The sequence below is a fragment of the Dermacentor variabilis genome, chromosome 4 (assembly GCF_050947875.1).
Source record: "Dermacentor variabilis isolate Ectoservices chromosome 4, ASM5094787v1, whole genome shotgun sequence".
Classification (NCBI taxonomy): Eukaryota; Metazoa; Arthropoda; class Arachnida; order Ixodida; family Ixodidae; genus Dermacentor; species Dermacentor variabilis.
This window is the reverse complement of record NC_134571.1, coordinates 62260016-62282326: the sequence shown is the minus strand read 5'-3', so window position 1 is coordinate 62282326 and position 22311 is coordinate 62260016. Positions and strand designations below refer to the sequence as shown.

The 22311-nt window shown below is 43.6% G+C and overlaps 1 protein-coding gene across 4 annotated transcripts in view; it reads right to left on the bottom strand.

The window, feature by feature from the left end:
* Tmem131 (Transmembrane protein 131) overlaps nucleotides 1–22311 on the bottom strand; it is a 100838-nt gene that overhangs the window by 21869 nt on the left and 56658 nt on the right. For all 4 annotated transcript variants that reach the window (XM_075689287.1, XM_075689291.1, XM_075689288.1 and 1 more), the window contains 4 exons: nucleotides 22067–22188; nucleotides 18669–18767; nucleotides 11596–11775; nucleotides 3259–3459 (listed from right to left, as the gene is read on the bottom strand). In XM_075689287.1, coding sequence (XP_075545402.1) covers nucleotides 3259–3459; nucleotides 11596–11775; nucleotides 18669–18767; nucleotides 22067–22188 — 602 coding nt within the window. The remainder of the gene's footprint in view (nucleotides 1–3258; nucleotides 3460–11595; nucleotides 11776–18668; nucleotides 18768–22066; nucleotides 22189–22311) is intronic.

The following is a 22311-nucleotide window of genomic DNA, read 5'->3' as shown; positions in this document are numbered from 1 at the left end:
GGTATCCGAGTGGCCATTATGGTTCCATGGCTGATGATGTGCCATGTGTCGGGTGATCGAGAGGTGCAGGGCGACGTTCAAAAGATGAGAAAAGGGTTTAATTACAAAGTTACATGACGAGAGTTTACATGTACTAGTACTAGTACAAGCATGAGCGCGAATAGGAGCTCTCGTAGAACTAGGAGCACGCTCCACAACACTCAGGGTACTTTCTTCATGCACTTCTTTATCCCCTTTCTCTTGTCGGGGAAATTCACTGTTCTTCTTGGCCAACCACAATCGTTAAAGTGTTCGCAAAATTCCGCCCATGACGTCACATCGTTCCGCCGGGCTCCACCTGCAATGTTGCACATTCACCCCCGAATCAGGGCAATGAGGTGGCAAATTGGGAACTTGATGTCGAAGTCGTTCCCATGGAAGTCCTTAACGTTTACCACTTTTATCAATTAGTGGGCCATTCATGACGGTCCGCTTGTCAGAGTCAGGTTCCTGCAGAATGGTCTTCATGATAGTCATTGCTTCCATGAAGAGTTGCAACTATTGTCACCTTGACGTGAACCCCTTTGTTCCCGTATCATCGTCTATGTCGGGTCCAGTCTAGTCCAGGCGGGCGCTCATCTCTCCCATCTGCTTTGGGTGTGCTGATTTAGTTGCCAGCTCCCTGGTTTTGAGAAAGCGGCGATGCAGAGTGAAGGGCCTTTCATAGATGCACGCTCACCGGTAAAGAATTAATCGTCGAGAAGGGATGCCGGGTATAACAACGCTAAATGCCAACTGTAACAGCAGGCAGCACGCAGTGTGCATGCTCCCTCTAAAGGTGAGATGTCATGAGTGCGTGGATTAACGGAGGAATTGCTTGCTCTACACTCCTCTGACCCAGGCAGCTGTGAGATGTATGGGCATATAAGAGTGAGGAAAAAACATGAGGCAAGTCCCACTGTCTTGGCACTTGTCTTGCATTCGTTATTGCGACCCTATCTCTTATGCATTATTGAATTATTCTACAACACGTCATCAACTAGCTTAAACCAAAGGTTCTACTAAAACGAGAGTTCACTTCTTGGATATTGCCATAATGTTTCAAGCCAAGCATACCTGTTGGAGATATAACCTGAGGTCAAAGAAAAGACTGCTCGCATTCTGGTTGGCTCACTCAAAGGTTGTTAAGAGAGGCATAGCAATCGCAGCTCTTAAGAATGCCTAGGTCCATTCATGCCTGCATTAGACACAACACAGCTTCAAAGCTCAAGCATAGGAGCAGGATTTCCAGAGCTTTCCTTGGCAAGCTGGCGGATGCGCCTTTGAGAACAAAAAAGGAAATGCGCACTTTAAGCTGCCACCCCGAACAGTAGTAAACAAAGCACGGGCCATCTGGGCAGGGGTATTTTATTTCGACGAGCTGCATGAGAGCCTATTGGTTTTGTCTTGTATCTTAGGCGCCAAGAGAATGTTTTCTTTGTCTTATGGTTCAGGCATGAGGTCGAAGTTTGGCTAGAGAACAGTTATCCCCTGCATCTCACTGACAGATTTACTCACAAATATGGCGCTGGTTGGCTTTCGGCTCCTGGCAATCTGGTTGCTCTGCACACATGTTCAAGAACTGGTGCCATGATTGTGATGTTTCCTTATGTCTATGTTTACGCATGTGTTTTGCTTGTCAGCACCTTGCTACACCAGCTGCGCTTGCATGCGGTTTCTTGGAACTTCTGACAAATATGCGTAGGGTGACACTCGCCTTTTTGTTCATGTATACTGTGTATTTTGGGTGAGGATTCTATGCTGTGACCTGTGCTAAAAGAAAAGTGTTCTAAGATGGTTGGCTGATAGACTGGCAAATCACTGAACTGATCGTCCAGTCACAATACAAACCATCAATGATTCGTCAGTAAACATTCTGGGCGGCACATTGTGTCTAGAAAATGTAGCTGCAGCATTCCAATCGTCGTTATGGATCTGACTTCGGGTGGCAAGCACCATCAGCTTGGCCGAGATAGCATTGCCCTATCTGGTCCAAACCAATGCAACTTTTTGTAACCGATGTAACACTGAAACCATGCAATCTTGTAACCAAGCTTTCTTAAGCCTTTGCAAACACAAGTTTTCTTCATACATCAGTGTCTGAGTCCTTCGAGCCAACGTCAGCCATTAAGCCACCTGTGTAGACCATTTCTGACGGTGCGTCACAGACGCTGAGACTGGGGGGTGAGTACAACACATCATCATCATCGTAGCAATCATTTCCTTGCACCAAGACTGAAGACAAGAAGCTCACGGTTATGATTCTGTATGTGTACAACGTGTCCCACAGGCTTAAGAGGACGGCAGGCCGTGCAGGGTTGCGTGTGGTCTTTTCCACATCGAACAAATTAAAAAAATTGTGCAGAAAGTTCATTCAGATGTCCCGAAAGCACCATCATGCATCAAGAAATACCAGAACATGTACACCGCCTGCACTGCAAGAGTCATCTAAGACATCCCTTTGTCATTACATTGGACAAATGAAGTTCCGCATCAACAGGTTATGGGAGCATTAAAATTAATTAAGATCCGGGACTAGCAGCAACCTCTCTTCATTGGAAAGAACACAGTTGCCATCCTTGTTTGAGTGCACATTGCAACGCTGCAAAAGTACACATTGAAACGTTGCAAAAGTACACATTACAACGGACAAGCAAAATATATGAAGCCTACAGGATCGCAAAGAAAGACACAGATTGTGTAAGCACATTTTAAATCAGCTTGTTAGATAAAGAGGTTGAATTCATAGATGGCTGCCTACATGTGCAGAAGAGCCATCGCAAATGGTAGGAAGTATCTTGCAATGGCATGACACCGTCCTCCTGCGAATATATATGTTTTGAGCGCGAACAACACAATAAACATTGGCTGAATGTCAGCGCTGTCATCTGTGTGCTGCTCGTTCTGCCCTTTGCACTGTTTAAGACTGTTATAACGTACCAGCTAGCCTGAACAACAACCTTAGTTCTATTTGACTGTACTCACTCAGTCGCTACAACCGCTAAATGGACAAACTGGGCGCTGCACCAACGACATGCTACGGGAGCACGAAAATTCTTTAAAATCTGCGACTAGCAGCAACCTCTCTTCATTGGAAAGAATGCGGTTGCCCTCCTGGTTGACTTGGCAAAACAGGTAGCTTAAAATAAGGCTTCAGCTCAGGATACAATTTTGCTTATGCTACTGTTGAACTTCAAATGACACTCAAGGAATCAAATTTTGTTGGCCCCAAGTACCTACTTCTGAGTACAGGTGCAATTTCCTGCTTGGAATCGGATGGTTCAGGCCAAGGTTCCTTTGGTTTATCTGCTAAGGAAAATGTGTCGATTGGAAAGTCCGGCAGTGCCCTGCTCATGGCATCCCAGGAATGGCCGAGCGGAGCGGATTTCGTCTTCAGTGGAGGCTCCACAGCAAGCCCAGCTGGCTTTTGGCCGACAACACCTGTGAATGGAAAGACAAGCAGAACAAGATCAGTGGCTCCCGTGCAAGGCTCCAAAGACTGAAGTAGACATCCTCACCCATAAACAGCAATGAGAGCTTTCCACACACTTATCACAGCAGCTTTGACAAACAATTACAATGTGCAATGTGCACACTTCATTACAGAGCGCACATTGCAGATGCACAAATAAGATGTACATAAGAAGTAACTTGGCAGCTGCACCTTTCGTGTTTCTAAAGATGTTACACTTTTCATTCCTAGGTGAAAAACATTGCTTAAACATTTGAGCAACTGGGAATGGCTGTTAAATAAGGGGACAGGATATCTGCCATGTACCATATTAACTCTCATAATGATCCCATTTTCTTTCTTATGCGGCGTAAAATTCCTAGTGATTTTTTTTCCACGGCCACTTCTAAGAAGTAGGAGAATGGTATGATTCGGTGTTTGATACGGTGTCTGACGTACCGTATCGAACGCTGAATTGTACCGCATGTCTCCTATTTTTGTCGCAAGCTGGGCACCCAATCCAGCTCTATGGCACGACAACACGGCTCGAATCTGCCTGGCATTTTTGGCATGTCGGACGACGAATCGTACCATCTGTCTCCTGCTTCACAGCAGCAAGTTTGGGGTGCGATCATTATGCGAGGAAAAAAAAACAAAACAAAAAACTTTCTGGTTGGAAAAGTGGGGGTACTTTCATTACGCAAGTGCACTTTTTATGCGAGTACAAAATACGACACTTTAGGGCCCATTTTATAACCGTTTTCTCATAAGACGTAAGGGTTAGGTTATTTAAATTTTTTTTTTTACTGTGTTAGAACATATCTTTAATATTATGATGTTCTTTTCTGTGACTTTTTTAATGGTCTTTAAGGATATGCCAATATCGATTAGTAGATTATGAATTGAATATAGAATATTAGAAAATGTTTCACAAAATTTAACGCTTTTAAATATTGGGCAAGAAACTAAGGTGCTACAAATATTGGGAGTCTCAAAATTGCACAAGAATGTAACAAGCTATCAGTAGCTTAGGCAGTGAAACTGTGTTAATACGTACTACTGTATTTGGTGGGAAACATGGATCACGTACGCACTAAGCATGGCTAAATTCAGAGCGCGAACTACTGGGACACAAGCTAAGGCACAAGAAAAGACAGGACATGCACTAAGTAATGTATTAATTAACTGACAATGGCAGGTGAGTTGCTATAGACCTACTAGCCAAAAGAAATGTGTTCATTCTCAATCAAACACACACGCAGACAAGTTTTATTTACAAGTAGGCAGCATAAACCTGTGATTTTCATATGCTGCCGTGGCGGCATGTGAAAATCACAGCAACAAAAGCAGCAACAACGCCATCCTCAAACTCGGCAAGGCTGAGAGCCAGTTTCTCCATCAGGCCCCACTTCTCTGAGAACGCCTTTATGACGGTCAACGCACTAGCTGCATCTGATAGGGAAGGGCCATCTTCTACGTCCTAATCCATGACGATGACTTGGAAGCGCTAGAAGCTATGGGAGCAGTAAACATGTCATGGCAAGCATGTTTTGAAATCACTATTCATGGCGAATGCTGTCCGGGAATCTGATATGTCAAATTTTGGCTATATCGATTTATTTCACAATCACTGAGCTGTTTGATATATCGAGGTTCGATTGCAGGAACTAATCGCTCTGTGTCATGGTATGAAGTCAAACAAGCGCACACGTAAACAAAATGCTCCAGGTAATACAGTCAAAACTCGATATAACGAATCACGGGGGACCGGTGAAAAATAGTTAGTTATTCTGAAAGGTTGTTATAGTGAAAGGTCCAAAATTAACCGTTCTGCCCATCAACCCATCTGTTTATAAGATGCCACTGCTTGAGCTATCCACGAAAACGTCGCTGTTGGCTCTCGGCCCTCGCTGTTGCTATTTTTCATAGATTTTATTGCCACACACAACCAAACCACTGTATAATAAGAGTGACGCGCGCAAAGCAGACACCAACGCTGAAAAAACAACTGACAAAAATGAACCTCCATGTCACCTCCAAAGCGCAATGTTTCTTGTTTTTTTTTTGTTTTTTACATTCCTTGCCATGGACACCACAACTGTCTCACTCGAAGCGAACACCTGAACTGTTCAAAAGCGCAAGCGCGCATACAACACTGTCCGGAAAATGCAAAGTGCAACCGTCTGGCATCCCCTTGAGTATGGAGGTTACATTTCTCCACGCGCATTGCTAGTAAAGCGGCGGAAAGAAGCGCAAATGAAAGAGGCATGTGCAGAAACAAGGACGAAAGAAGGATGAGATGTGCCTCCACTGCTAGGCGATACTTGCCTGGGCAAGGCATGCGCCCACAAAACCCAATGCGTCATGACCTCCGCAACAGATTTTAAAAAAACTATCTCCCACACTTTTTTTTTAACTGAGCGCAGTCTCAGGTTTTCCAAACCTGTGCGCCTTGTCGTCTGCTAGTCTACTATTTTGGCTGCCGTGAGGGATACATAGAAACCTAGGAATCCCTAGATTTCAGAATATTAGTTCGTAGAACTGAGATGATGTTAACATGACATGGAAACTGAATTACAATCGATATTCTGAAAAGTTTGGTATTCTAAAGTTTGTAGTACTGAAATATTTTTACATTGAAGCCATAAGAAGTCTGCAGGGGATTTCTGAAAAGTATGTTAATCTGAAAAGTTTGTTAATGTGGTGTTTGTAGGAATGAGGTTTCACTCTATAGGCAGTGTTTAGGGTGTCTCGATTAATGGTTTTTTTTTTTTTTTGACGAACCAGTACAGTCCCACTAATCTTAGAAAAATTTCTCAATGCTTTTTGGCAAATTTTAATGCGACTAGCATTCTTAGGGTACTTCACACACTTCTCAGGGGTTGCCTATATATTGTATTTACTCGCACAATGATCGCACTCGCGTAATGATTGCAACCCTGAATTATGTCGTCAAAATTCGATTTTCTTTCTTTCCCGTGTAGTGATCGCACCCCGCACTTTTTGCAGTGATATGTCATGTGCCAAGTCTAGCTAATGATCATCGCGCTTACCATCTGTCGAATGCTGTCAAATGCTACGCGAACGACTCTTGGAGACATACCAAGCGGTCTGCACGCACCAAACATTCTTAAGCAGATGCCCCATTTGATTCCTGTCATCACTTTCCGCACTTCCATGAAAGAAAAAAAAGCTACAACCAAACTTGCCTTGGCTTTATTACTTGTAGGCTTCATAATGCTTTTGGCCAACAACAACAAAAAAGGTCCCTTTCGATTGTTCTCGTCTGCACTCGTGGGCACGTAACAAATCGTGAGCGGTAACTATAGTGGCCACGTTTACACTGATATGTTATAAGTGTACCCTATTCATACGCCGACGCTTGTAACACAGCTAAGATATTCGCCCACCCTTAGCAGAAACATGCCGTATTAGGATAGTAGTGAAGCAAATGCCGCAGTTTCCGCAGCATGCCCACCATGTGTTTCTATGTCACTGGCAGCTACACACGCCCATCTCTGTTTCTGTCCCCTCAAAGTGGACATGGCTATGTTATTGTCGCAAACTTGCCGATATTAACGATTATTCATTACTGATATGGAAGAAACTGTTTCAATGCACGTAATGTAATCATGAGAAGAACAAAAATCGCATTCGGCGGGTTCGCCTTGATCCGCCAGCCGCCATATTTGTTTTCGTGTCCCGCACTGTTACAGTGGCAGCCGCCTGCTTGTTGACCTGTTGTCATCCCGCAGCAAATGTGGGATAAAAAAAAAAATTTCGCAGGAAATTTAACCCGCGTAATGATCACACCCCTAAATTTTCGTGAATTTTTTTGACAAAGAAGTGTGATCATTACACGAGTAAATAAGGTGTCTCGACGAGTTAAACCGTCGTTTGCCGGCACTTTATTAAAATTATCCCTATCCTCCTAAGGTGTCTCTAACCCTTTTCCCGGCAACCTGGGTCAGTGCTCTGATGAGGGAACAGGGTTAAAACAAAGCTGTAAGAACAACTAGGGTCGCTGGGTATGTGGCAGGCTGCTGCACAGACTTCAGAAAAAGTAATTGTTTGGCAAAAGGAGCTCGCAGCAACAAAAATGATGGACTAATTCTTGTTCAGAAAAGGCTGGACAGTTCAAACTACGCAAAAGTAAAAATTTGTTTTTAACATCTTGTCCAACCTGTCCTCTTAAATGGTTGTGTGCATAGGTTGGCCTACTCACTAATAGTCAATTTAAAGGTGCGAGTAAGTCACAAAGGGTTTCAGTAGACTTAAATATGAACGTGAATGAGTAGTACTGAGGGGATTGTGCTCAGCCATTTCATTGCAGCGCCATAGTGCGGCACGTTTTGGGCACAAGGACCATGTCACAGCCAGATCAACTTCGAACTTTGCACATGCGAGTTGCTGCTTTCCCTCTTTTTATCCTCCAAAGAGTGCCGGTACAGCAGTGAGGCTGTAAACCAATTGCTGTTGTATGCCCCTGAGCAGACAAGGGGCTCACACGATTGGTCCGCTCAGGCAGGAATTGACATCTCCTCTCTCCTGGTAGCTTGAGCCAACTGTGGGAGGGCGGGCACAGAAAAAGGCTCTCAAACAGTGATTCTGTGCATATTGGATTCGAATTCCTCTGGGCAGCCGTTTTGCTGGCCAAACCTGCCAAGGGTCCTCGACTCAAGGAAAATGAGTACTTTTTCGCTGCGCAGTCAAACTGTGCAGGGCCGCCCAGTAGGCTATGGAGCTGAAGGCATATTGCCTTGGTAGCACAGTCATTGGAACAGTCATCCTGCCATATAGCAGCGTGTTACGGTGTTTTATAACACTGTTGTGTTGCCCTCGTATGGTGGGAGCTTCGGCAGGTACACACCGCGTGGATAGGCTGTAGTAGTTAGTTCAACGCCAAAGCAGTTGTCTAATAAAATCCTTCCTTGTACTCTGAGCCTACTCTTCCCGGCACTCTGTTTCACTCCCAGCGAAGACCGATCAATCATCTCTTCTTCAAGCATACACAACACATACGGCTGAGCTGATTGTACACAGTGGGCTTAGATCCTCGGACCTGCATGGTGGTCTAGGTAACCCCATTGGAATGCCATAAGAGAGATCACAGTACCGATGAGTGTGAGCAGAAGCGAGTATGAGTGTGAATGAAATGCACATTCGTGTGAACGTACGTGAGTACGAATGAGAGTGCATACCTACGGTTGTTAGTTATGTGGGTTTTATGGCGCAAGAGCAACTACAGATATGATGTGCCATGCACAAGGTGAGAATATATAATTTGATGAAAGTGCTTCGAGCAAGAAAAATTATCACTTTAGAGTTTGTTTAAGAAACCTGCTTCTTCTAGAAACTGAAAAATATTGTCTAGAGATACAAGCGCATTTTCAGCTAGGATCAGGTAGGGATAAATGGTGTTAAGTGCTTTGTGATGTTCATAAAAATATTTGTCTTTTTTCCTCCAACACAGGACATATTATTAAAATGTGATTCATAGTTAAGTTTCTTGGCATTTATTAGAAACCACTTGTTCTTCATTTTTCAATAAAAAGTAATGTGTGAGTTGTGTGTGTCCGATACCAACGTGACAAAGGATAACTTCCATGAAACATTCCTGGTGGTATAATGTCTTCCACTCCTGCAGTATGGGCTTTACCATTTGTAGTTTGTTGTTAACTTGACAGTCCCAATCCTTTTGCCACTTTGTGGTGATTGCAGCACAGACTACCTGAACACAGTCCTTGAGTGGAAGATTTATTTCTGTTAGTCTTTCACGGGCTGTCATTGTTGCATATTGGTCCGCCTCTTCATTTCCCAGGATTCCGACATGGCTTGGAAACCAACAGAGACAAATTAATTTACCACGATTTTCACTTTCGCCAAGCATTCTCAGGATGTCGCCAAGAAGGGGTTCACACTCTGATTTTATATGGAGGGAATTAAGTGAACTGAGAGAATCTGTGTAGACCACTACTTTTTTATAACCTCCTGTTACTATTTTTTCCAAAACCATAAGCAGGGCATATATACTTTCACTGTAAAAACTGAAGCAAACTGCGGCAACCTAAGACAATTTTCCCAGTGCTCCGAAACAACTGCACTTCCAAGATGTTTGTTTGTCTTGGACCCATCAGTGTAAAACTTGGTGCAATCATTGTATTTTCTTGTAATTCTCACAATCTTGCATTATGAGTTCAGGTGCCGTTTCTTTCTTTCTTTTCTTCTTTTTTTTTATGCATGTGTAAGAGCAAAATCACAAAAATGTGCAAAATCATACCATGGGGGTCTGTTCGGTCTTCGGTGACCCTGAGAGCCTCATTCAGAACATTGCAGTTTCGGCACATTTCTTCGAAACGAAGGATAAGTGGTTTCACATTATGTGGTTTGGCACCGAGAGTTGGGCACCGAGACAAGTGTCTCAGGCCTTGGAGTTCGGTTGCTTTTAGGGCCCTGCTGGACTGATGTCTGCAGGGCCCTTGAAGAGGATGCTGCTCCATCCTCTTCATGGAGCAGCACGGACTGCTCCATTCCACCACGGGTGCGAGAGGGGTCACTGCGGGACCCCTATGCGTGGGCTTAAAGAACTCCTGAGGCCTCTGTAACACTGCTCCTAGCTGTGTCGCATCAGCATAACTTCTTCGCTAAAGGTATGACAATCACTTTCTTGCTTCAAAGAACAAGATTTTTTCTTTAACAGTCAGTGTAATTATTTCTTTTTCTTTTTTCCAGCTAGGGCAAGACTGCGAATAAGCTGGATGGTCTCCTTTGCAGTCAATGCAATGTGGGGAAGAAGTGCAATTGTCAGATTGGTGATCGTTGGAGCTGCATTTAGCACAGGTTGTTTGTCCTCTGCATGCATGTGAAGCGTGTCCAACTTGAAACATCGTCTGAGGTTTGGGATATATGGTCCGACGTTTACTTTGACAAAACCTGCATCCAGCGAGGTAGGCATTATGCCTGTTCCAAAGGTGGGTATAACATGTTTTGTCGCGATTTCTTCGTCATTTCTGGGGATGACAATTTTTTTTTACTTTGGTCACGTTTTGTTCCTGGTAACCTTCCAGCAGTTCCTTATCGTTCAAGCCCAGAAAGTCCTCCTCAGATATCACACCCCTGCTTGTATTTAGTAGTGTTCTGTGGGCTGAAATTGTCACTGTCGGGTCACCAATACTGGTAAGTTCTGAGAGCTTTTGTGCTTGATCCTTGTCATTTAGTTCTAGGCGAAGGTCCCCACTAGACATTCTTTACGCTTTGTATGTCGGTCCGATTTTGTCTTTCAGGCACTTTGCCACCAGGAATGGAGAGAACTTTCTTAATGGTATGTTGTTTTCACTGTGGACTGCATAGTACTTGGGAAATGATGGAGCATTCCCCTGAAAGGAGAAATAGAATGGTGCTTTGGTGCAGCATCTTTTCAGATGGCAATCATAGACAACAGAAGTCTGTTTGCGCTGCCGTAAGAAAATGTGTAGGTTTGGCAACAGTGCCGACCACCTACCACAGAGCCCAAAGAGGGGACGTGGCAGAGCTTGCATACAAGTCTGCACAATGCCAGTCGTACGCCGTCACTATAACCAAATATGGTGTAACCAAGGTAGGATAGCCACACAGGGTTAACCCTTGCCACCAAGAAGAAAGGAAGCAAATGGAAAAGAGAAGACATGCAAAGCCAAAAAGTGGGAGAGAGAGAGAGAGAGAGAGAGAGAGAGAGAGAGAGAGAGATGAAAATTTAAGGAGAGAGAGACGAAAAAAGGCAACTGCCGTTTTCCTCCAGGTGGATCAGTCCGGAGGTGCCGTCTATGTGAAGCAGAGGCCAACGAGGTGTGTTGCTTTCACCTTTGGGCCTTGAAGGTCCGAACAACCGGAATCGGCTCAACCCCCAGGTTCTCCCTTTCCGCAGACTACACGTAGGAGGGTAAAACTCTCACGTGCTCGAGTACGTGGTGTCACAACACACCAAACGCCTGCTGACACAGACGCCTCTGCAAGGGTACCTATGGTTGTATGTGTGCATGTGGGCAGATCTCAAGAACAATATATATTTTTTTTTGCTTTTTTTGAAAGCGATTGTGTTTCTTGAAGTCAAAAAGCATGACAGCCCATGATCCGGAGGCTGAACTCACCAGGGCTGCGGCTGGTAGGAGGTGCAGGAGGACGAGGCGGGCTGCCTGGTGCCCTCGATGGTCTGGCTGAGCTGGAACCGGCCACAGCTGCAGAATAGCTCAGTGGACGGCTCATCCGTGTGCTCTTTTGCTGAAGGGCAAAGTTTTCCGTCTGCCTGGCTATTTCTGCCAATGCGTCATCTGCAAAGCACACAAAAGAAGTTTATCCATGGAGCGTAGATCAGAGCAGAAGCACCACCAGAGACAGATAGAGGTCCTTGGTTTGTTTACACTACGCAAGAGAAGCAAGCTACTAAAAATACAAAGGGCCACGAAAGTTACTAAAGGCATACGCGAACTAACTGCTACCACTGTACCAGGACATTATAATTGCATTCCTACTTAATAAAATGCAAATGTGATAGTATAATGAAGAGGCACTGATGAGAACTGCACCCACAAACTCTGCAATCAACCTTTACCACTATCACAAAACTTACACAACAAAGTTATATTTTAAATTCAGTGCAGTGCCGTGCCATGAAAACGAAATGAGAGACAAGAGCAAGTCTGTGGGCTGACTGCCCATGGAAGCATCCATATTCAAAAACTCTGCCGGCAGCCAATGAATTAAATAGCCCACTATCACGTTTACAACTCGCTGTTCTTAAGCGGCTCTGGAAACTCTGAATTAATGTTCCCCCACAACTAAAAGCACTTCAATTTACCACCTGCCTTTCATATTTTAAACTGCGATTTTCCTGCAACTTCCTTAACAAGTCAGACTCACATCTGCATTTAGCTTATTGCACGAAAACAAAATTGGGGCTTCCATTGTCTTCTCAGACTTCTTTTTTATAGTATAGGCTGACTGTATTTCTGCAATAAGGTGCAGTGATTTCATATAGCTGGTCATTTTGCAGCAGTACCGTAAAATGGAGTGAAAAAAAAAAGAAAATAGTAATAGTAATAAAAAACGCTAGACATACACGAAGCTGTACATGTCTAGGCCAATGTGTTTAAAATATTACCAGGGTCCTTCGATACTTTTGTTCTGGTCATGAGTTCATGAAACTCCCACGTAATGCCATGGGAGCACTTCATATAGCCCCTGCAGTGGACACACCATGGCACTGGCCCCAGTAGAAGGCCATCGGAGTTGATGTCAGACAGAGTCCACAGGCGTTACGTGCAAATGCCCACGTTTGCACGAGGATCGACTGCCATGGCGTGTGAACATTGTCGGCACAATGTGCAAATCGCCACACAGTGTTTAAAAATTTACATGTGAACAATTTTGAAATTACAATGCATCATTTCTTTTCTAGGTTCAGCTGCATTTGTAACAGGTGGCCTAACTCAGGTTTTAAAAGGTACACATGGGACTATTCTATTGTTCGAAATCGGCAACAGAGCACTTGCATGTTGCATTCTTAATTAATTATGCATAATAGGCCTGAATTGCTGTTTCTTATTTTATTTATTTATATACAAGTACTGCTGTCTCAGATTTGAGACATAGCAGGAGTGGGTATGTACATCAAGACAACATACAATCAACGTGTCACGTGTAAATGAACTTTGTCTAGAAAACGCTCATGAGGCAATTCTCGGAGATTAGTATGTAGGTTATTCCACAATTCAATGGTAAATGGCAAGAAATAAAATTTGAAGCTGTCTAATTGAGCTTGAAAGAGAACAATATTGAAAGGATTGGCTCTTCATGTTGCATGTACCGAGGAGCTAACAAATGTCATAGGTACGTCGACAATGACAGAAACATGTACAATTTTGTGCAACATTATAATCCTTTCACACGTGCGCCTATGTGCCAACGGCTCAAACGATAGCAGGCCAGCATGCAGAGAAGGGGAGAAATTGCGATTGTACCAATTACAAATAAATCTAACAGCTTCTGCACAGCCTCAAGCTTGGATAAATCAGATACACAATGAGGTGACCAGACAACAGATTCATATCTAGAGTAGCTGCTCACATTACACCTTTTGCATGGTACATCTCTCTCCATGTAGTGACAGCATGCTTCGCGATAGCGACAATGTCTAACATTTGTTGTGTGCCTGCGTGTCAGTCCAGCTGCAAGGGTACCTAACTTATTAACTAAACTAATAACTACCTAAAAAGATAAACATAATTAAGTAAGCTAATTCCATAATTAATAAGACAGCTAACTCACTAATAGCAAACATAACTAAAGTATGTACATAATAACTAACTGAACTAAATCAATTGACAAAGCTAACTGAACTAATTACCTAACTACAGTCGAACCTTGTTACCACAAACATGTATATAGCGAAATATCAGATAAAACGAACTAAAGCAAAGTTTGGCTGGTCCATGCTTTGTTTCAATGGGAGTTCTGTTTGCAGAATGAAATAAGAAATTCAAAATTTGACACCGGATCGGTTGTACCGAAGTTGGTTCTTCTGTTCCTGTGGCTCGAAATATGTCAATGAGTCAAGAAAAGCTCTAATAAACACACCATTTTGATCCGTTTGAATCGTGATAGCAAACGAGTTTGAATCGCCTGCTCTTGTTGCACGCCATGCCATCTAGGGGCAGCGAAAGTAGCTAGCATCGGCTGACCAGCTCATGATCAAACTCTCACCCCTGCTGCCTCTTCATGCAATTTGCGCTTTCTCATTCCATCATGCAAATCACAAGTTTGTCTAGTCAAATGCCCTCAAGTGCTGACAAACAAAGATTACATCGTTTTTAAAATAAATTGATTTGTGCATGTGGCCAGCATCACTGTGCGTGTTTATTTTTTCTCTCCAGCACAGAATGAAAGGTGAGGTCACAAGTTTATACCAAGCTTTAAATGTAAAAATTGTGCGTTTTTGCTAATTTGTGTTGTCCATGTTTAAGCTCTTTAGGCGCCCTTTCATTGAGCTCAAGTGTACACTTGCTTGCAGGAACTAATATGCATACCTTTACAACAAATATTGGACATAATGAATTAAATTAAATTAAACTGTGCCGTTTTATGAACCAAAACCACAACCTGATCATGAGGCATGCCGTAGTGGGGGACTCCAGATTAATTCTGACCGTCTGCAATTTTTTATTGTGCATTTAAATCTAAGTACACGGGTGTTTTTTGCATTTAGCCCCCATTGAAATGCAGCCGCCGTGGCTGGGATTTGATCCCATGACTTCGTGTTTAGCAGTGCAACAGCACAGCCACTAGGCAACCATGGCGAGTTGGATATAACAAATTATTTTAGCTTAAAATCTGACTTTGTTATGATGAGGCTTGGCTGTAATAAGTAACTAAACTCACTAATTACATAACTAAACTCACTAATAAGAAACTTAGCATGACCAAACTAATACTTAACGAACCTATCCAACCAAATACAACTAAAATAACAACTAAACTAATTAACTGGAGAAATATCGCTAATAACCTAACCAAATATACAAACGACTAATTAAGTGAACAGAACAAAATAATATCCAATGTAATAACTATGTAAACTAAATAACTAAACTAAACATTAACTAACATATCTACTGTAATTAAACTGAACTAAAGTAACTATTAACAATAATACTAACTCATACGTAATGAAACTAACTAAATTGAAACTAATAACTAAATAATTAGCTATGCAACTAATAACCATCCTTAACCAATTATACTGTGCATAACAAACTTCAAAGCTATTCTAACAGAACAATTAACTGGTAACCTAAAAATATAGCTCAATAACTGAACAAAAAAAGAAAAGGTGATCAAACCAACAAAACTAACCAGCTAATTAAATATAATGAAAGTAATTGATCAAATAATTAATTAAACACAACTACCTAACTAATCAAGTAATAACTAAACTAACCAACCACATATAAGTAACTTATCTCACTAACAGGATCATGTGTAAATAGAGACAGCTGACCAAAACTTTTCGTGCGAGGGGTGATACTAAAGGGAGCCATGTCAATCGTACAACACCGCAGCGTATAATTTAAGTGCAAATGCATCGCAAGCTAAATTTTTCTGCAAAAGGTTCCCATTGTATGTTCACTCTGGAAACATGCTGAAATAAATGTGGGAGAGGCAGCTTCCCTGGTGAAATATTAGCATGATTGTGCAGCCTGGCCACCTGCTGTGGCAGACTGATCCCTTTCTACTCTCCAGCTCCACCGGGGCCACCTTATATCTCTATATTAACCTTTCAGGGAAGTTTTGTGACCAGAAGGAAAGTATAGAAGGACCCTGGTATTACCAATTCACTAGCGAAATGTGGCACGAATAAAAATGTGAACTCTCAAAGAGCTAGTTCTTCTAGCATGAGGATAATGGCAAGTACAAGCCTTATCAATGGGTTTGCTTATGGCTTATGTGGCAGGAAGGGCACAAAAGTATCTCCATAAAATGTAACTTTTATCCTGTATTATAATCTGTACATGAGATATGTAGAAATTTATTAACAATGTCAGCTACTACTGTGATCCTATGAGCACAGAACAAAATTATAGCACAACACTGTGGAAACAGTAATTAAAAATTAAATTATGGGGTTTTACGTGCCAAAATCACAATCTGATTATGAGGCACACCATAGTAGGGTCTCCGGATTGAAATTGACCACGTGGGGTTCTTTAACGTACACTGAAACCTAAGTACCATGGGTGTTTTTGCATTTCGCCCCCATCGAAATGCGGTCACCATGGCTGGGATTTGATCCCCCGACCTTGTGCTTAGCAGCGCAACACCATAGCCACTAAGCAACCATGGAGGGTGTTGCGTTTTCCCAAGTAGCGTACCCCACTGCTGCTGAGTTGTTGCGATGCCTGTTTATTGAAGCGCGACCGACGTTACTATTGGGTCGCGTGGTGTTGTCGGCGGGCTGCAGGTGTCTAGTAGACCATGGTGACCAGGCAAGGACGAGACAATTTCTAGTGCGAAACTTGCATGGCATATTCAATGGTTGGTGAAAGATGAGAAGAAGAGAATGAAGTGAAAAGGTACATTGCGGGGCCCTTTTAAATAGGCCCACTAAATTCGTAGGCGGGATCTTGCTCACGTCAACATCACGTGACCGGCACTGAGTCTGGTTGTCGATGGGCAGCTGATCACTTCTCCACGATGAGCTTGCACGGCGCCGCCTCCGCATGTGGCAACCCTGGTGCCTGGTCAAAGATGGGGCTGCTGATTCATGCTCCCAAGTGAGGTGGTACGGGCTTGCTTCCTCTGGCGGCAACCCACGGGGCCCGTTTGGTTCGCGGAAAGCATGTCTGATTGTGGATGGGCGATCGATTCATTCTTCTAGGTGACGTTGGTTCGCGGAAGATCTCCTGTAGAGCTTGACAGTTCGTGGAAAGGGTCCCTCTAAAGTCGCACGCACACAAAGGGGCCTGTAAGCACTGTGGGGCGCCAGCCAGACCGGCAACCCCTTGAGACAACCACAACAAAAAAAATTGGAAATTCACCCTTCATTTCGATGAGGCATGGTGGTCGAGCATCCTTTTTTTCCACGGGGTGCTACACACCAACCGTAACAAGGGTCAACAGTGCAAACTATCAAGCTACAAGTAAGAGAGAATAAAAAGCTCTCCTGCTCACTTTTCTGGTTTCTGATGTTTCTAAACAACACGATGGTGACTGCTTACCATTATACGCTTGGAATTTTGTTGCCATAGCAACAGTCTCAGTGCTCTCCTCCCAATGTGGTGTCAGCACACAATGTAACTGAAGTGCTGGTAGCCGGATTAGTTTAAAAGAAAGTTCCTTTTGGCTATTCAAGCTGTGCTAAACTCCAAATTTCTTTATTCTGGACCTCCTCGAGCATCAATATTGTGCATTAATTAATTAGTATCATGCATTAATACTGATGGGTGTGACCCTATGTTTACAAAGATAGACCGATAATTCGGACACTAATAGCTTGGAAATTCTTGCTGTTCAATAATTTAGACTTTGCTTGCACGACCGAATGCTAATTTGGCCACAGAGTCATGCAGAAATAGCAATATTGTTGTCTTGATATGTTACTGGCACCTTCTCGAAGGTGACTGTAGCGAAGCCTAGCCAATAAAGTAGTCACTGGCTGTACCCAAACCAAGGGACAAGCCAAGCAAAGCCACGAAGTTGTAAAGCCTGCATTTCTGTAATTTGATTCCTTGTGCGAATTCCGAGCATGCTGTGTTTGTTCCATTATGTTATATAGTGACACAATTGTGGGCAACTTAACTGACTGCTATCACAAAATTCTGTGATTCAGAATTGTCAGGCAGTTACAAACAGCGTACACTACAGCCTCAATGTCCTTGCTGACAAGGGCGGCAAGGGCCAACAAGTGACAATGACTGGTGCAAGGAAACCCGCTATAATTTTATCATTTGGCTATTGAAGTGCATTCAACCTTAGTTTAAATTGTCAGGGGATGGAGATTCTATGCATGTATTGACTGTAAGTCTACCTGTGCCGACAGCGTGACATTGGTCGAAATATGGACTGATCAGGTTGCAGTCATGCTAATGAGCTTTTTTGGCCATATGTGGAATAAAGTAATTTATTTTTCATTGAATTCAATATTTTGGACTTCCAGTTATTCGGGCACTTAGGTAGGTAGTTCCCGTAAAATTGACTTAGTGATTGGCGACTGTGCACATGAAGAATAGCTTAGTATAAAAGCAGACAACTGCTAACCACGACAGCAGTGTAGCATCTGGGCTCGTATATTTGGTTGATCACTCTTGGGGTTTGCTTCACTTATCTGTGACATCACACCCAGCAGGTTTTCTTACTGGAGCAATGAACAAGCTGCCAATGGTTTAGCCAGTCACTATGCATTAAGAGCGATGCTATTTCCAAAAGACATAAAAGTGATACTATCCCTAAAGTGATTCATCCAGACTACAGCCCTTAGTGTTGTCTGCTTTCTTTTGCATCAGCACCTCTCAATGAAAAGCGCCCTGTTTCTATTACATTTTACATCTAGAACACTGCAATTTGTAATCTCACACGTTCATGCATTTGTGGGGCTCAAAGGTAGCTCCAAGAATGGCTGCCACAGCTACAGTGTGACAAGTCATTCAAAACTCTGAGTACACCTACTCACCTGGGGCACACCTAGCTTCCTTTGGAGAATCCCATAGCGGAGGTGGCGAGCTTCTCCTCAAGTGCAAGTCAGGCTCACTCTCAAATGAAGAAGACCGTGCTGCATGAAATATTTTGTTGATGATCATCCAATGAAAAAGCGCAAAATAAAGGTACTGTAGCTTACAACTTTGGATGCAAACAACAATGAGATACTACTAAATATGAAGCTAAACTGACCTGTTCCTTCGACAAACTGGCTATAGCATTACAGCCCTGTTTACTAACACTCAGTCTTTAATCATCTCCAAGTAATACATTTACTCTCGAGAGGCAACATTCCGTCTAAGCAACATTCATGTGGAAGAATGTTTTTGAAAGCACCTTGGCAGATCAGAGCTATTTGGCCAAAGCAAGAATCCTGCAGTATCTGTCTAAAGGTGGACGCATATTTTACACAGCACAATATTCTGTCAGATTTGACATAGCATAATGCCCACACATGGTAAACCTTGCTTCCATGGCAAATGCTACTAATGATAGCAGGTGAACGTGAAGCCATTTCCAACTTTTGCTTCAAAGTGCCACTAAATAGGGGGGGGAAGCAGTGACCTATATCACCTCTGGATCTACCTAACCAAAGTAGCATCGCTGCTGTGTCTGCATGTGGCCTCCATTGTTCACAGTTAAGCGTGTTATGTTTAATCTTGAAGACCATCGCTCTTGATGAGGACCTCGGGATAACACACAGACAAGCAATTTCTTTTTCCTGGTGCTTTGCACGTGGTCCATGTGGCTACCGTTCTAGCACTGCGCATTAAAACGGCTTCTTCATGCAAATACATTGTTGGATGCACAAAAGTTTATTTTATTGCAATTATATGGAATTTCCAGGCGCATTTCTGCCGTCACCATCGCCGTGAGGTTCCGTATGAGCGAAAGCGTGTGAGGGTGAGCCGGCGAACACGGTTAAATGTCATGTTCGCGAGCCACGGAGGAAGACATTTAGGAGGTGAAACTCCCGTCTGCGCGAGCGAGCGCGGGCGACCAGATAAGGTCACAATTGTATGCGCCGACGGGGCCGTATGCAGTGGTGGTGCCATGTGGCACATCATAGAAGCCGCAGAAAAAAAATAAATGCAGCGCCCAGGCAGGCGGCTCCAGCGCGCTCTCCGGCCACTTCCTCCATGCCCTCAATAGAAGTCAGGTGCGCGCGGCCGAACGGGAGCAACACGCTCGACCGGTTGCCCTGGCAACCGAAACAGCAGTAATTTCTTTCCAGGCCGCCAGCATGATAATGGCTCCACGGGCGTGTGACCTTTTCTGGTCACCGCAAACAGTGGAGTTTTCACTCCTAAATGTTTCTTGCTCTATGGCGCGAGCGACGCATGCCGCCCAGATGTGGCCCTCCTCCCTCTCCTGTGGCGAGGGAAGAGGGCCGTTCTTCATAGGCGGCTGCTAGGGTGCCTCAATCTCCTTCACGCCCGTCGCTCTGTACAGAGCGGAGACAACCGCAGCGTCTACTACGGCGTTGGCCACGCGAATCGGGGACGCCGTAGTAGACGCCTTTAGCGGACACCGTAGGGACGCGTTGTCGGAGCTCGTGTGTCTTGAAAGCAACCTGCGACGTGACCAAAGTGTGCGCCTGCACGGGTCTCATCTTCAACGCGATCTGCGATGTTGCAGTGTGTGCGTAGTGCCTGTAGTTTCGTATGCGCCACGCTTTCAACATTTTGTTCGCAATGAAGCGACAGATGCATGGAGGTCAATTGGCTCGGGCTGCTGCCGCGATTCCTAACTTCAGCGTTTTTCAAAGACAGTTTCCGCTGTCATCGAGCGAGATGTGTTCACACACCGTGCTGATTAATTTAGTTAAAACACGTTGATGAGCTAGTTGGTTCGAATCTATGATAGAATGTGGAAGCGCGGCTGAACCAGGACGTAGAAAGAAGCAGACACACAAAGACAGCGCTGTCTCTGTATGTTTGTTTCTACGTCCTCGCTGAGTCACGCTTAGACATTCTATCATTGTTAATTTACTTAGTAAGTGAATGCTTTGCAAGTTTATACCACCGATAAAGCTACTGCCCTTACTTCAGACAGCTATCTACTAATTTGCTATCGCAATCGGTGCTTCACCTTTCAGACGAAACTGCAAATTTTTTCACAGACAAATGTCCCATGTCACCCGCGCTGTGAAATAGTCTGAGAAATCGATGCACTGACTGCAATGATATGCCTAACGCTCATGTTGCCCAGCATGCAGCAGTGTCCTTTACACACATCAAAATGCTTGTTGTGTGTTTTCGTTGCAAAACCAATGTGTAGTGTGACAGCAAAGCGGCCTGTATCGAAACTACTCCTTGCAGACACCGCCGTGCCTCAGCCACAAATTATGCGTGACCCCGTGTGACTGTCACATTATGCTATTTAAAAGGTCAATATCATCTGTCAACAACAAGAGTGGACCAGGCAAACAAGCGACTCTTAGCTTGCAGAACTTCCATGTCGACTCTCACCCGCACGTTACAATCTGTGCGCGCTAGCATGAATTAAATACTGATATATCACGTATCAAGTCTACACGTAGATCACATATGTCAGATATACTGAATCACTTTAGATCAATGAATTATTCTGGAACTCTACTTTCATTCATTCCACGGTAATAGGTTGATTATTAGAAGAGAAAATGATGCTCGAAGTTTAATTTCTGAATTTCACGCTGAAACAGTGTGACGTCACAGATTGCAAAGTATTTCTTCACATTTTGGCCACTGTGGTATTGTAAATGTTCTTGAAATTTCACATGTTTGGTCTCTGACTAATTTAGAATGCAATGCAGTTTATTTTTCCCGATAAATATTTAGCGAGGCCCAAACAAATGCCTTCAAAATCCATGATGTCATGGTGAGCTGGTGCGAGAATTTCAATGTGGCGTAGTCATCAGTCTTTCGTTCTTGTGTCTGGTATACGAAGTGCGTTCTATTCGTAAGAGTGGCTTTTTTGGTGTTGTGGAAAGGTCAGTTCGAATAATTTTTCTCTTTAGTGCCTCTATTAAAGCACTTGGTGCTGCCACCATGGGCTCGCAAGTCGTGCAATAATGAGTCTGGTGCGCTTCTGCGTGGGCCTTTTGCTACTCGCAAACTACTGAAGTGCATATGTGACGTACGATGGTCTGGTTAAATCTAATATGCAATGTAAAATTTATTCTCCAAATCAATAAATTGTTGAAGTCAATGCAGAAAAACCAGATGGGGTCAGATTTGTTCCAACTGCTCGCGGAACCCTATGATACCGTTCGTCCAGCAGAGCCCAGTTTGAAAACCCCTGGGCTAGGCACATCGAAAAAAGCATTTCTAGCTGCTGCTGTGGAAAAGGTTAACCTAAACGACTCTGTCAAGTTGAGGAGCAAATTACCTTTCATTTTAATTTCAGCTGATTTCCTGAGTTCAGTGGATAGCCTTAAGACTTCAGGTTGCGGTACATGTGGTTCTTTGGTTTCTATGCTTGTCTTCGGCTTGTAAGGCAGCTCCAATGTGCTGAAAAGTGGTACAAAAAAAAAGAGCATGTAGTTAGAAAAAGTGCATGAGAAGTCATTGTATAAATTAAACTGCAGCTTTAGAGCAAGTATAAAACGGCTAAAGGCTTCACTGCAAACTGCA